Below are 11,850 nucleotides of genomic sequence, written 5' to 3' on the forward strand. Positions count from 1 at the left end.
ATGTTGCAAGATATACAGTAGCTGACTCCTTGGTTTCTTCACCCCTGTTCTATTCTTTTAACCAAAACAACCATAAAGACCATGCCCCAAGAACCATCTGTGATAAACTTGAAAAAGCATAGCACATTCACAAAGTTGTGTGGTTCATATGGATTTTTGTAACTTCAAGACTTTCACTCATTTTTTGTCCTTTTCTCACGTTTTGAACGATTTCTTTACAAAACTCCTACTTTTACTCTAAAATGACACTAAAAATGACTAAAAACCTTAATAAAAGATAAATAAGATCAACTTAATGTAACTTTAGTTTTTTTTTTTTTTGAAGGAATGTAACTTTAGTTCTCAAGTAACTCAACTGTGTAATTTTAATCCCTGCCTTGTTTTTGCTGAGCAAATAAATCACTTATTTCACCCTCTTTAGCAAATTCAAAGTCTCCTCTATTTAGTGCAGTTATGGCATAATTTTTACATCATGACCTATGTTGCACCAACATAGATCACATAAAAATACACGACCGAAGTCCAACACTTGTCAATGTCCAACCTCGACATGATTCCTACCTACACATGTGATTTCATTCAACTATTTCCTTACCTCAAATCAATTATTTTATTCTTCCTTTACTCTTTACTTGTAGTCAAATATCACATGGTAAGAAACCGGCAGCAAAAGACTTTCCATTACTCCATTGCCAAGCAGTTCAAAACAGACACAATTTAACAAGATAAAAAACCAACATAAATCCTAGACATGCAGGTATCATACCACAAAAGTGAAGATGTTAGTTAATACAATCCATATCAAAAGAGAAGAAAAATTCAGATAATCTAAAGAAGGATGGCTCAATCAATCAAACCAACGCAAGGAGCGAATTATCCACAAATAAAGTTGTTATCACCGAAATTACATTAAAATCCATCTTTTTTTTTTTCCTGCGTTAATTAGAACGAATTATGAACATTCATTCCTTTGAGGACTTGTTGATAAGAGACTTGTGGATATGAGGAATAACACCACCACCAGCTATTGTTCCTTTGATGAGAGTGTCAAGTTCTTCGTCTCCACGGATAGCAAGTTGTAGATGTCTAGGTGTAATACGCTTCACCTTCAGATCCTTGCTTGCATTGCCAGCCAACTCCAACACCTCTGCAGTTAAATACTCCAGGATAGCAGCAGAATAAACTGCAGCTGTAGCCCCAACTCTTCCATGTGCCATTGTCCTCGACTTCAGAAGACGATGGATACGTCCAACAGGGAACTGTATGTAGAAAGATATTCATGATGGAAAACCAGATACGTGAGATAAATCTAAACAATACTAACAAATTCAACATGATTTACAGCCAGACAACAAATTATAGCATGCTTAAAATCTGGAAAACTAATGCCAAGAATCAAAGAAATACAATAATTAACCGCTTGCAAAAAATTCCAGTGGCAAAAGGACAAAATCATCACACGGCATCCAAAGATACTAGTCACTCACATGGCTGTATCCATAACACGTGTTGATGAAGCAAAAACAGAAAACCTATGACTTACCGGAAGCTGCAGCCTTTCATGTCAGGCTGCACTTTTTGGAATTCATCACATCAGTAATCCAAAAACGAGAAGGAATATGTATTACATAAAACACAGATGTATGCATAGCAGCACAGAATAAGTAATAAAGAACAAAAATGCTGTGTTCAATTAGACATGGTTGACTACATTCATTAAAAACTGATTTTCACATATACATAGGTTAGCGGCTTAGCGCATCGCTCACCTTATCAGTGGCAGAGCTTGGATAGTGTTTTAAAGGGGGGAAACAGTTATAAAATAATACTACAATTTAAATACACAGAATTGCTTAGTGATTCATTGGGACGAGTCACATGTTTTAATTGTCAAGACCAAGGTTCGAATCACATCTCCAACATATTTTTTATGTTTATGCGGAAAAAAAAAAATACAAACAAAATGTAAAAGTAAGACTCAAGCTTGTATCGTCATAGGAGCCAAAAAAGCAGATTACCACCGCGCCACCAAAGATTATGTGATAACTACATAACGTATAATATACATACAAACATTTTCATTCTAATTTATATGTAAAATGCTTATGTGCACGACAAAGTTTTCGTGTGAATCCCACAAATGATGCTGCACACAGCACACACTATTCAATACTTGTTTAACATTGAATTGCCAATATAGCCTTCTATAACTAATTTAACATTGAACGACCTCTCTTAGAACCTCACCCATATCCTGTTTTAAAAATTTGTCATGAAGGTTGACAACTGAAAATGGAGTTTTTTAGCAAATTGTCGAACACTCTCTCACAAGACATGCAAGTATTCTATAACTAACTGTAACATAACAAGTAGAAAACAAAGCTAGAGAACAAGACCCACACTAATCCACCCCATTCACATATGATTATCTAACACCTACTTAAAACAAACAAAACAACAATCAATCCATTGGTTTGAGAGTGAAGCATTCAATTACTAATCTTGAATGCAACGTAAAAGATGGATTTGATTTCTTCCCCCACCCAACCACTTCAATATTGATTAATTAATGGACAACATGATTTCAATCCAATGATCATTGGTTATGACAGTGTGTGCTATCAAGGGATGGTAGTTAAAGCTTGTACAGTTTACGCGGCAAGTTGTTGATAATGGTGGCAGCTATAGCAACATTTTTTTAGCTGCCTATTAGCTAACCCATGCGGTGTGGAAAATGAAAAGATAATTTGGTGTAAGGGTATTCACAAACTAAAGAAATTATTCATCAAATATTATTATAAAAGACAGACCATTTGGTTTAGCGCATTCGTGGGGGTAATTTGCCGCGTCATTTAGCATTACTGAATATATATACACCTATTAAGAAGGGAAATAGTAATTTTGGGAGGGCTATGGCCACCCTATATCCCTTCTAATATCCGCCAAGGCCACTTGTGCATTTTCTTTTTTCGGAAAAAGGTAAAACAATAAACATGATGAAGAGAACAGAATTGAGAATATGAAAATTAAGATCTTTATTTCAAAAACTTAGACAAGGCCCATGACCACAGAGAACATATGCAAAATAAGGGATTTGTCTCCTCAAAAGTGAGCAATTCATTTTACAACTTAAGGATGAACAAATCAACCATTGATATTATAAATCATAAATTAGTTAATTACTTTTAAACTGAGAATTCAATGTAAAAGAAGAAATCAAATCATGGCCTAGTCTCCGTTAAAAGTCCAAAGATATAAAATGAACAACCATAAATAATGTAGCACCTATGAAGCACGGATACGGACACGAACACGACACAGATACACATAATTTAGTGTAATTACAAGTGTCGGTGTCGTGTCCGACACTAGGACACGCCTAATCTGAGGAGTGTCCGTGCTTCATAGTGTAGCAACAACACTTTGGATTAAAGACATCTTCGGTGTAAAACATGTGATGGTAAGTCAGTATACACAACACCAACCCTGACACAACACCGACACATGTGACCATATTCAACTATTCAATTCTCTCAAACTATTACTTATCAGTATCGATATGTCAGTGTCCGCGTGTGTGTGCGTGTATCATTCGCCATGAAACAAAACAAGGTAATTACACTATAAACAAAAAGAATAGTAAAAACGGTGGACTAAACCCTTCCAAAGAAACAATATACACCACCAATGTGACACAATAAATCGGTTAAGCAGATTGTAAATGGGTCAGTGAAAAAACAGTAACATGAGAATGAAAATCACTATACAGACAACGGTAAAACAACAATACACCCACATTTCAATCTTGGTGGAAAAAAAAAATCAATCTTTTTACCCCAATCTTCATCTTAGATAAAAACCCAAATCTAAAAATACAATTTTTCTCTACAAAAAGTAAAACCCATTTTCCAGTTACAATTTTTTTAACAAAAAAAATACATAAAAAGGTATAAATAAATAAATTAAATAAAAATCAATACTTTAGCAATGTAACATAAGCCAAATGTAATGAACTATGTAGATCCAAAACAAAAGAATGAAAAAGGCGAGATCTTAAGACAATTCGATAGCTAAGAAACAAGAAAACAATGAAACGAAAGGATAGAGAGAGAGAGAGAGAAAGAAGAACCTGAAGACCAGCTCTTGAGGAACGAGATGTGGGTTTCTTCTTGTCCTTGTCTTTGAGGTTTGCTGGAGTTTTACCGGTTGTCAAACCCTTCGCTCCTTTCCCCGACATGTTTTCGCACTCAAACACTTAGAGAGAGAGAGAGAGAGAGAGAGAGAGAGAGAGAGATTTGGCTTTTGAGGTTGTTTGGTTTCTTCTTCTAAGTTCCCCCCACGACCCTTTATATTCTCAAAAATCTAATTACACTTTATGTCCACCAAATACCTACATATATTTTTTTTTTTTTTTAAGAATATTAAATACTCCCTCCGTCCCAGATTAATTGAACCATTTTTTCATTTCACACTGATTAAGTAAATTGTATAAATGAAAGAGAGAGAATAATGATTTTGAGTGTCTTTATAAAAGATTGATGCATTCTTCTTTATCATAAATGTAAAGTAAAATATATTGAATTGGAAGTTGTGAACGTAGTATTAATTAGAGTTATAAAGGGAAAAAGTAATTAATATTGTATTGAAAAGTGAAATGGTTCAATTATTTTGGGACAATTATTTTTGCAAATGGTTCGATTATTATGGGACTGAGGGAGTACTAAATTTTGTTATATCTCTTTGTTTTTCAAGGGAAAATGGAAAATGGGTCATATTCGAAAAATAAATAGATTTGATCAATGATTATGATCAGTTCGGTGAAGATTATAGATGTAGAACGGTGGTTTACGGTGCTTTGGTGTGGTGGAGGTTGAGTGTTCACCCTGGAGGAAATGAGAAAGGTGTCTGCAGACATGTTAGTACTTTAACTCCCAAATCACTATTTGAGAGAAGTGGTTATATGCAAAAGTGGTGAAAAGTGAAATGTACCTTGAAGATGACAATGAGTCACCTTGTAATTGGAGAGAGGGCGAACCCACTTGGGTTGTTCTGGTGGTATTGGCTTGGAACCTGAAAGTGTGCTTCTCCTCGAGGTCTCAGGTTCGATTCTCTCCAATGTCAATTTAAATGGGCTAATTTAGTTTCTTCAAAAAAAAATTGGAGAGAGGGTTTTGGTTTTTGAGACATGTTGAAAGTGACTCGCGACATGAGTCATGGGGACGTTGAGGTTTCCTTTTTTTATACGAGTGAGAATTCATGCCCTAAATTGAACGTGAAGGCGGGTGTTGGTTTTCTTTCAGCGGTATTGTGATGGAGAATCCTGTCGAAGTTATTGACTTTGAGAGTGACGAAATCTATCAGTCCATAAAGAGAGCCTTAGAGATGCAATTTAGGAATCTTCTCTCCCATAAAGAGATCGTATGGTGATTGGAGGAGTTTTCCATATGTCATATTCATGGTTCTTATTTTCTTTTTATGGACAAAGACGAAGAGAGGTCGAAAGAGGCAGATATGAAACTCCCTCCCAAAACCGTGAAGTACGGTTGGTTGAGCGATGATGGTTTAGGCGTCCCTTCTTATTTTTGAGGATTTTGAACGGTCGGATTAGATCTCCTGGACCAATAATTTCAAAGGCCGTTGGCAAGTTGAGACGCCATGAGAACGGAAGAGGGTATGCACCAAATTCAAAGGTTGTTGTTTCATCAGTTGTGATATTCTATTTTGAGAGCTCCGCATCACGTTCTCGTTTGATGCCTTTGTGTTAGGTTTTATAAACCATTAGCAGCTTCCCCTTCACGACTACGTCCCTTGGTTTAGGAATTTGTTAAGGTTTTTCAATATTGGTGTGAGTATCAGGTGAGTTTTCCCACCCTCAATCTTTTCTTTGCCTTGAACCAGGTACAACAAAAGAAGTCTACATGAAATCCACATGGCTAAGTGTTTTTCCAACAAAAGACTAAAAAACTTGTAAATTATTCTAATTCCTTAATCCTAGAAGGATAGGTATGTGGTGATCCTCACTCTTAGCCGGAATGCCCACGAGTGTATTTGCAACGTTCCTTTGGGTAATGAGAAGCAGTTTTATGATTCTTATGGCGTGGAGGTGAGGGACTCTAAGTCTACTAACTCTGATGAGTTCATAGCCAAATTTTGGAGGGTAAAGTCTTTCGCGGCTGCTTTCGGATGTGTTGGCGGCTTCGCTTACCATGAGGGTGCCACCAAAGAAATTAAACATGAATCCTTGTCTTATCACTTCTGGACGGAGGAGCACTTCGCTTCTCGTACCAGCTCGTATATTTTCAAGGAAGGCGTTCTTGACAAGGAAGAACGCGAGGTCAAGTTCTCTCTTTAGCAATTCATCAAGATTTTTGAGTTGGAGCTTGCTCCCGACCCCAAGTTCCCTTATGACCCAACCAAAAATGAAGGAGAAGGCAAGGTTTGAGTTGGAGCCTGTTCTCGACCCCAAGTTCCCTAATGATCATCGACACACTCATTAAGAAAAAATAGTAGTTCGAATCTCCCTCTTATGTCGTGGAGATGCTACCGCCTTCGGGGTAGCTGTAGAAATTGTCGAAGCTGGAGGCGTGGTTATTTATGATGTCGTTAAAATATTAGAGGTGGCGGCTCAGGATCCCCTTTTCCGTTTATGGCGAACTTCTTTTGACATTTCCTCCCACAAACACAAAAAGGGTTCTTCTCATGTTGTCAAGGGAAAGAAGCATGATCACGAGATGTGTCGTAAAAAGCAAAGGGGTAACATTAATGCATATAGGTTGAATATGGGTGGGAGCAATATCCCCCATATTCCAAGGATTCCCTTTGTTGTCGGGGTTGTTGATGAGACCGATTTAAAGCATCCCTTCAAGCTTCTCAACCTTTTCGTAGGTAACATTCCTAGTTCTATTTCTATTTTTTAAAGAGGTGTGTCACAAAATTGAATTCTTAACGCACACGTCTGAAGACGAAGAACCAAAAGTTTCCTCATAGTGTCACTTTGCTTGAAGGAGAGATAAAGTCATGGGACAAAAAGTGTAAAACCCATTACGACAAAACTGACCCTGTACGAAGTAGGTCATTTAAATCATAATTTGTAGTGACAAAAAAAAAATCATAAAGGCTTATATTGTATTTCTTAGTTTTCCCTCCAATTTCATTAGTTTCCTTAAACTCATTTATACTTATAAATTTGAAGAACGTACTTCTTCAAAGACGTTCTTCAAATTGTCTTATATATATATATATATATATCCTTTTTTCATATTATTTTTGTGGAACATTGTATATGACTATGGATGAGTTTTTCTATCATGTGAAAATTTACACATGTTAAGAAATTTAATAATAACTTTATCTTAAAACTTGTGTATTATGATATTAAATAGTTAGCTTTTTAATAAATAATTATTGTTTTTCAATAAAAGTTACTACTTTTAGTTGTTTTTTTAATCAACTTTTAGTTGTTTTTTTTAGGAAATTTTTAGTTGTTTTAACATGTGCATTATTGCATGTTAGTCAAACCCTATGAAGCCCATATACATGATACAATACGACACGACACTAATACACCAATACGGGAAAATTTTAAATTCAAGATACTATACGACTGAGATACTTCAATAAAAAATTAAATTTAAACTACATATTAAAACTCAAAATACAAAATATGGACTAAAACTCAAAAGCAAAAAAATTGGCGCAAAACCTAGACCAAACAGACATAGAAAAACGATAAGGCACAACATTGAAATTGCCTTCACACAACAATCAACAATAACATTGTTCTCAAACAAATAAAGAGACACAAAACAAACGGCGGAAACAACAAAAATATAAATGTAACTAATATTGATAATAAAGAAAGCGACAATTAATCAATTACATATATGATATATCCTAAATAGAAAACATAATTACTTAGTCAATTACATTTATACCAAATATAATAGAAACACCAGGTAGCCCGCACATATCAGTTTTCCACCGCCTACCCCTCGTATCCCAGATGTATCTGAAAAATATCGGATAATTTTTTTTTTTTTTAAATAAAATTTAATCTTCAGATACTCTCCTGATACGTATCGGAAAATATCAGACAGGTATCGGTGTAGGATACACATGAAATACGTTACATCATCTATTTTAAAGTATCTGAGCTTCAGAGGTCATACCCACTGTAATATGAATTATTTTACTTTATTTTTATAAAAACAAAATTCATTTTGATGCAAAGTTGGAATTTTTTTTTTGGCAGATTTACATCTACACTACGTTTGTAAATAAGATATTTTTTTTAAGTACTTAATATAGTCTTTAAAAACTCCACGTGATAAAAAAATCAAACAACCACATACATTAATTGTACTATCCAATCTAGTATAGCATTTGTAAAAGGAGAAATTTTTTCTTGGTCCCAAAGAAAAAATAAAAAGTGTTTAGACACACATAATTGAATAAAATTAAAGAAAAAATAATTGAATGATATAACTAAATTCTTTTTTATTTATTTTTCTCTACTTATGTGGGTGTGGCCCAACCTTTATTATTTGTATTTATGTTCAACAAATACAAGATCTGCTTATTATAACTCTTCAGTTCTCAAGTATCTCAATCAACTGTGTAATTTTACTCCTGCATTGTTTTCACCCCTCTTTTGTGATATATTTTTTACATGAAGACCTATGTAGCACTGACATAGATCACGTATAAGTGGCATGTCCGAAGTCCAACACTTGTCAATGTCCAATCTCAACATGATACCTACCTACACATGTAATTGCATTCACTTATTTCCTTTCCTCAAATCAGTTCAAGCAGTTCAAAACAAAGACAGTTTAACAAGATAAAAGCCAACATTAATCCTAGACATATGCAGTACCATACCACAAAAGTGAGAATGTTAGTTAATACAATCCATATCAAAAGAGAAGAAATTTTCAGATAATCTGAAGAAGGATGGCCCAATCAATCAAACCAACGCAAGCAGCAAATTATCCACAAATAAAGTTGTTAACACCGAAATTACATTAAAATCCATCTTTTTTTCCTGCATTAATTAGAACGAATTATGAACATTCATTCCTTTGAGGACTTGTTGATAAGAGACTTGTGGATATGAGGAATAACACCACCACCAGCTATTGTTCCTTTGATGAGAGTGTCAAGTTCTTCGTCTCCACGGATAGCAAGTTGTAGATGTCTCGGTGTAATACGCTTCACCTTCAGATCCTTGCTTGCATTGCCAGCCAACTCCAACACCTCTGCAGTTAAATACTCCAGGATAGCAGCAGAATAAACTGCAGCTGTAGCCCCAACTCTTCCATGTGCCATTGTCCTTGACTTCAGAAGACGATGGATACGTCCGACAGGGAACTGTATGTAGAAAGATATTCATGAAAACAAAGCAGATGATGTGAGATAAATTTAAACAATGCCAACAAGTTCAACATGATTTGCAGCCAGACAACAAATTTTAGCATACTTAAAATCTGGAGAAAAAAATAGTATCAAGAATCAAAGAAATACAATAATTAACCGCTTGCAAAAAGAAATAATCAACACACAGCATCCAAAGATACTAGTCACTGACAACAATATCATTGTTATAGATGAACCTGCTGTAGCCATGACACATGTGGCTGATGCAAAAACAAAAAACCTTTGACCTACCAGGCAGCCTTTTATGTCAGGCTGCCACTTTGCGGAATTCATCACATTAGTAATCCAAAGGCAAGAAGGAAAATGTATATTACATAAAACACAGATATATGCATAGCAGCACAAAATAAGCAACGAGAACAAAAATGCTATCTTCAATTAGACATGGTTGACTACATTGTTTGAAAATAGATTTTCACATATGCATAAGTAACACTAAACAGTTATAAAATACTATTTTTCTTTTTTGGATAAAAAAAAGGGTTATGCTAAAGTCAATTTTTAAAGTTTCAATGTAATGGAATGCACAATTTCCAAAATAAATTTTTTTCATAAGACTTCTTATCAAGCACCCTTGCAACACTTGTTAGCATTTTCCTAAAAATAATACTACTATTAATTAAATACACAGAATTTCTTAGTGATTCCTTGGTAAGAGTTGTATGTTTATTCGTCAAGACCAAGGTTCGAATCACACCTCCAACATATTTTTTATGTTTATACGAAAAAATACAAACAAAAGTTTAAAGTAAGACTCGAGCTTCTATCCTCATAGGAGCCAAAAAAGCAGATTACCACTGCACCACAAAGATTAAGTGATAACTACAGAACGTATAATATATATACAAGAGGAATGCTAGTAACACTCAATTTTCAACACTCTCTAGCACCCACTCTTTTATTGGATGAAATCAATGTATGTCCCACCACTTTGTGTGGGTTCGGTTTACAAAGTGTAGACCGACAGTGATTTAAACCAATAAGAAAGTGAGTATCACAAAGCGTGTTCAAAAGAGAGTGTTACTAGCCTTACTCACATATTCATGCTAATACATATACACCTATTAAGAAGGGAAATAATAATTTTAGGAGGGTGGCCCATGGCCACCCTCTATCCCTTCTACTATCCACCACGGCCACTCATGCATTATCCCTTTTCGAAAAAAAGGAAGACAACAAACTAGAGGAGACTTCGAATCAAGGCCCATGACCAAATCAAGGCCTAGTCTCTATTAAAAGTCCAAATAAATAACATAAACAGCTATAAACAATGTAGCACCAACACTTAAGTAAGATTGAAGGCGTCTCCGGAGTGAAACATGTGTTGGTAAGTCAGTATACACAATACCAAGCCCGACACCACGCCGACACATTTGACCATATTCAACTATTCAATTTTCTCAAACTATTAATTATCTGTGTGTAGGGGCGGATCAATTTGACAATAAGCGATATAACTCAATGACTAATTTATTTGTCAGTGCCATAATTCTGAAACAATTTTGACCGTAGATTAGATACAAGTTAGGAGAAGGACCAAGTTGTTCAATACAATTCAAAATCAAAGTTTTTATTTTCCATTTGCAAATTTCATGGGTGTAAATGTTGGACTCCTACAGTTTCATGAGGCGAATTTACTCAAAAGTTTTTCCCCCTAACTCAAGGTCTTAGATACACCACGCCACTGACTGTGTGTTTGTGCTTGCATCATAAGCCATAAAACAAAACAAGGTAACTATACTATCAACAAAAAGATACACCATGTACACCATCAGACACAATAAACCAGTTAAGCAAATTAAAAACGGGTCAGCGAAAAACTAATAAGATAGAATGAAAATCACTATATAGACAACGGTAAAACAACAGTAACAACGCAATATCAAAATAAAATACACCCAAATTTGAATCTTGATAAAAAAAATCAATCTTTTTACTCAATTCTTCATCATAGATAAAAACCCAAATCTAAAAATACAAATTTTCTCTACAAAAAGTAAAACCCATTTTCGGTTACAAATTTTTTAACAAAAAAAATACATAAAAAGGTAAAAAGAAAATAAAAATTAATACTTTAGCTATGTAACATAGGGTAAATGCGATGAAATATGCAGATCCAAAACAAAAGAGTGAAAAAGGTGAAATCTTTAGACATTTCTATAGCCAAGAAACAAGAAAACGATGAAGAAAAAGAGTAAGAGAGAGAGAGAGGAAGAAGAACCTGAAGACCAGCTCTTGAGGAACGAGATGTGGGTTTCTTCTTGTCCTTGTCTTTGAGGTTTGCTGGTGTTTTACCGGTTGTCAAACCCTTCGCTCCTTTTCCCGACATGTTTTCGCACTTCAAACGCTTCTTCTTTGAGAGAGAGAGAGAGAGAGAGAGAGCTTTTGAGGTTGTTTTGTTTCTTCTTCTATGTT

General features: G+C 34.9%; 2 protein-coding genes across 2 annotated transcripts; both read right to left on the reverse strand.

The window, feature by feature from the left end:
* Positions 1-653: 653 nt before the first annotated feature.
* LOC11429815 (probable histone H2A variant 3) lies at positions 654-4,334 on the reverse strand. Its single transcript, XM_003588661.4, has 2 exons — positions 4,130-4,334; positions 654-1,259 (listed from the first exon to the last, which is right to left on the reverse strand). Exons 1-2 carry the CDS (start codon positions 4,235-4,237, stop codon positions 963-965), a joined length of 405 nt encoding a protein of 134 aa, XP_003588709.2. The 5' UTR covers positions 4,238-4,334; the 3' UTR covers positions 654-962.
* A 4,471-nt stretch (positions 4,335-8,805) lies between these two features.
* LOC11442215 (probable histone H2A variant 3) lies at positions 8,806-11,850 on the reverse strand. The gene is made up of 2 exons (XM_003588667.4): positions 11,657-11,850; positions 8,806-9,369 (listed from the first exon to the last, which is right to left on the reverse strand). The coding sequence occupies exons 1-2, from the start codon at positions 11,762-11,764 to the stop codon at positions 9,073-9,075; spliced, it is 405 nt and encodes a 134-aa protein (XP_003588715.2). The 5' UTR covers positions 11,765-11,850; the 3' UTR covers positions 8,806-9,072.

This window comes from Medicago truncatula, chromosome 1 (genome assembly GCF_003473485.1).
Source record: "Medicago truncatula cultivar Jemalong A17 chromosome 1, MtrunA17r5.0-ANR, whole genome shotgun sequence".
Taxonomy (NCBI): Eukaryota; Viridiplantae; Streptophyta; class Magnoliopsida; order Fabales; family Fabaceae; genus Medicago; species Medicago truncatula.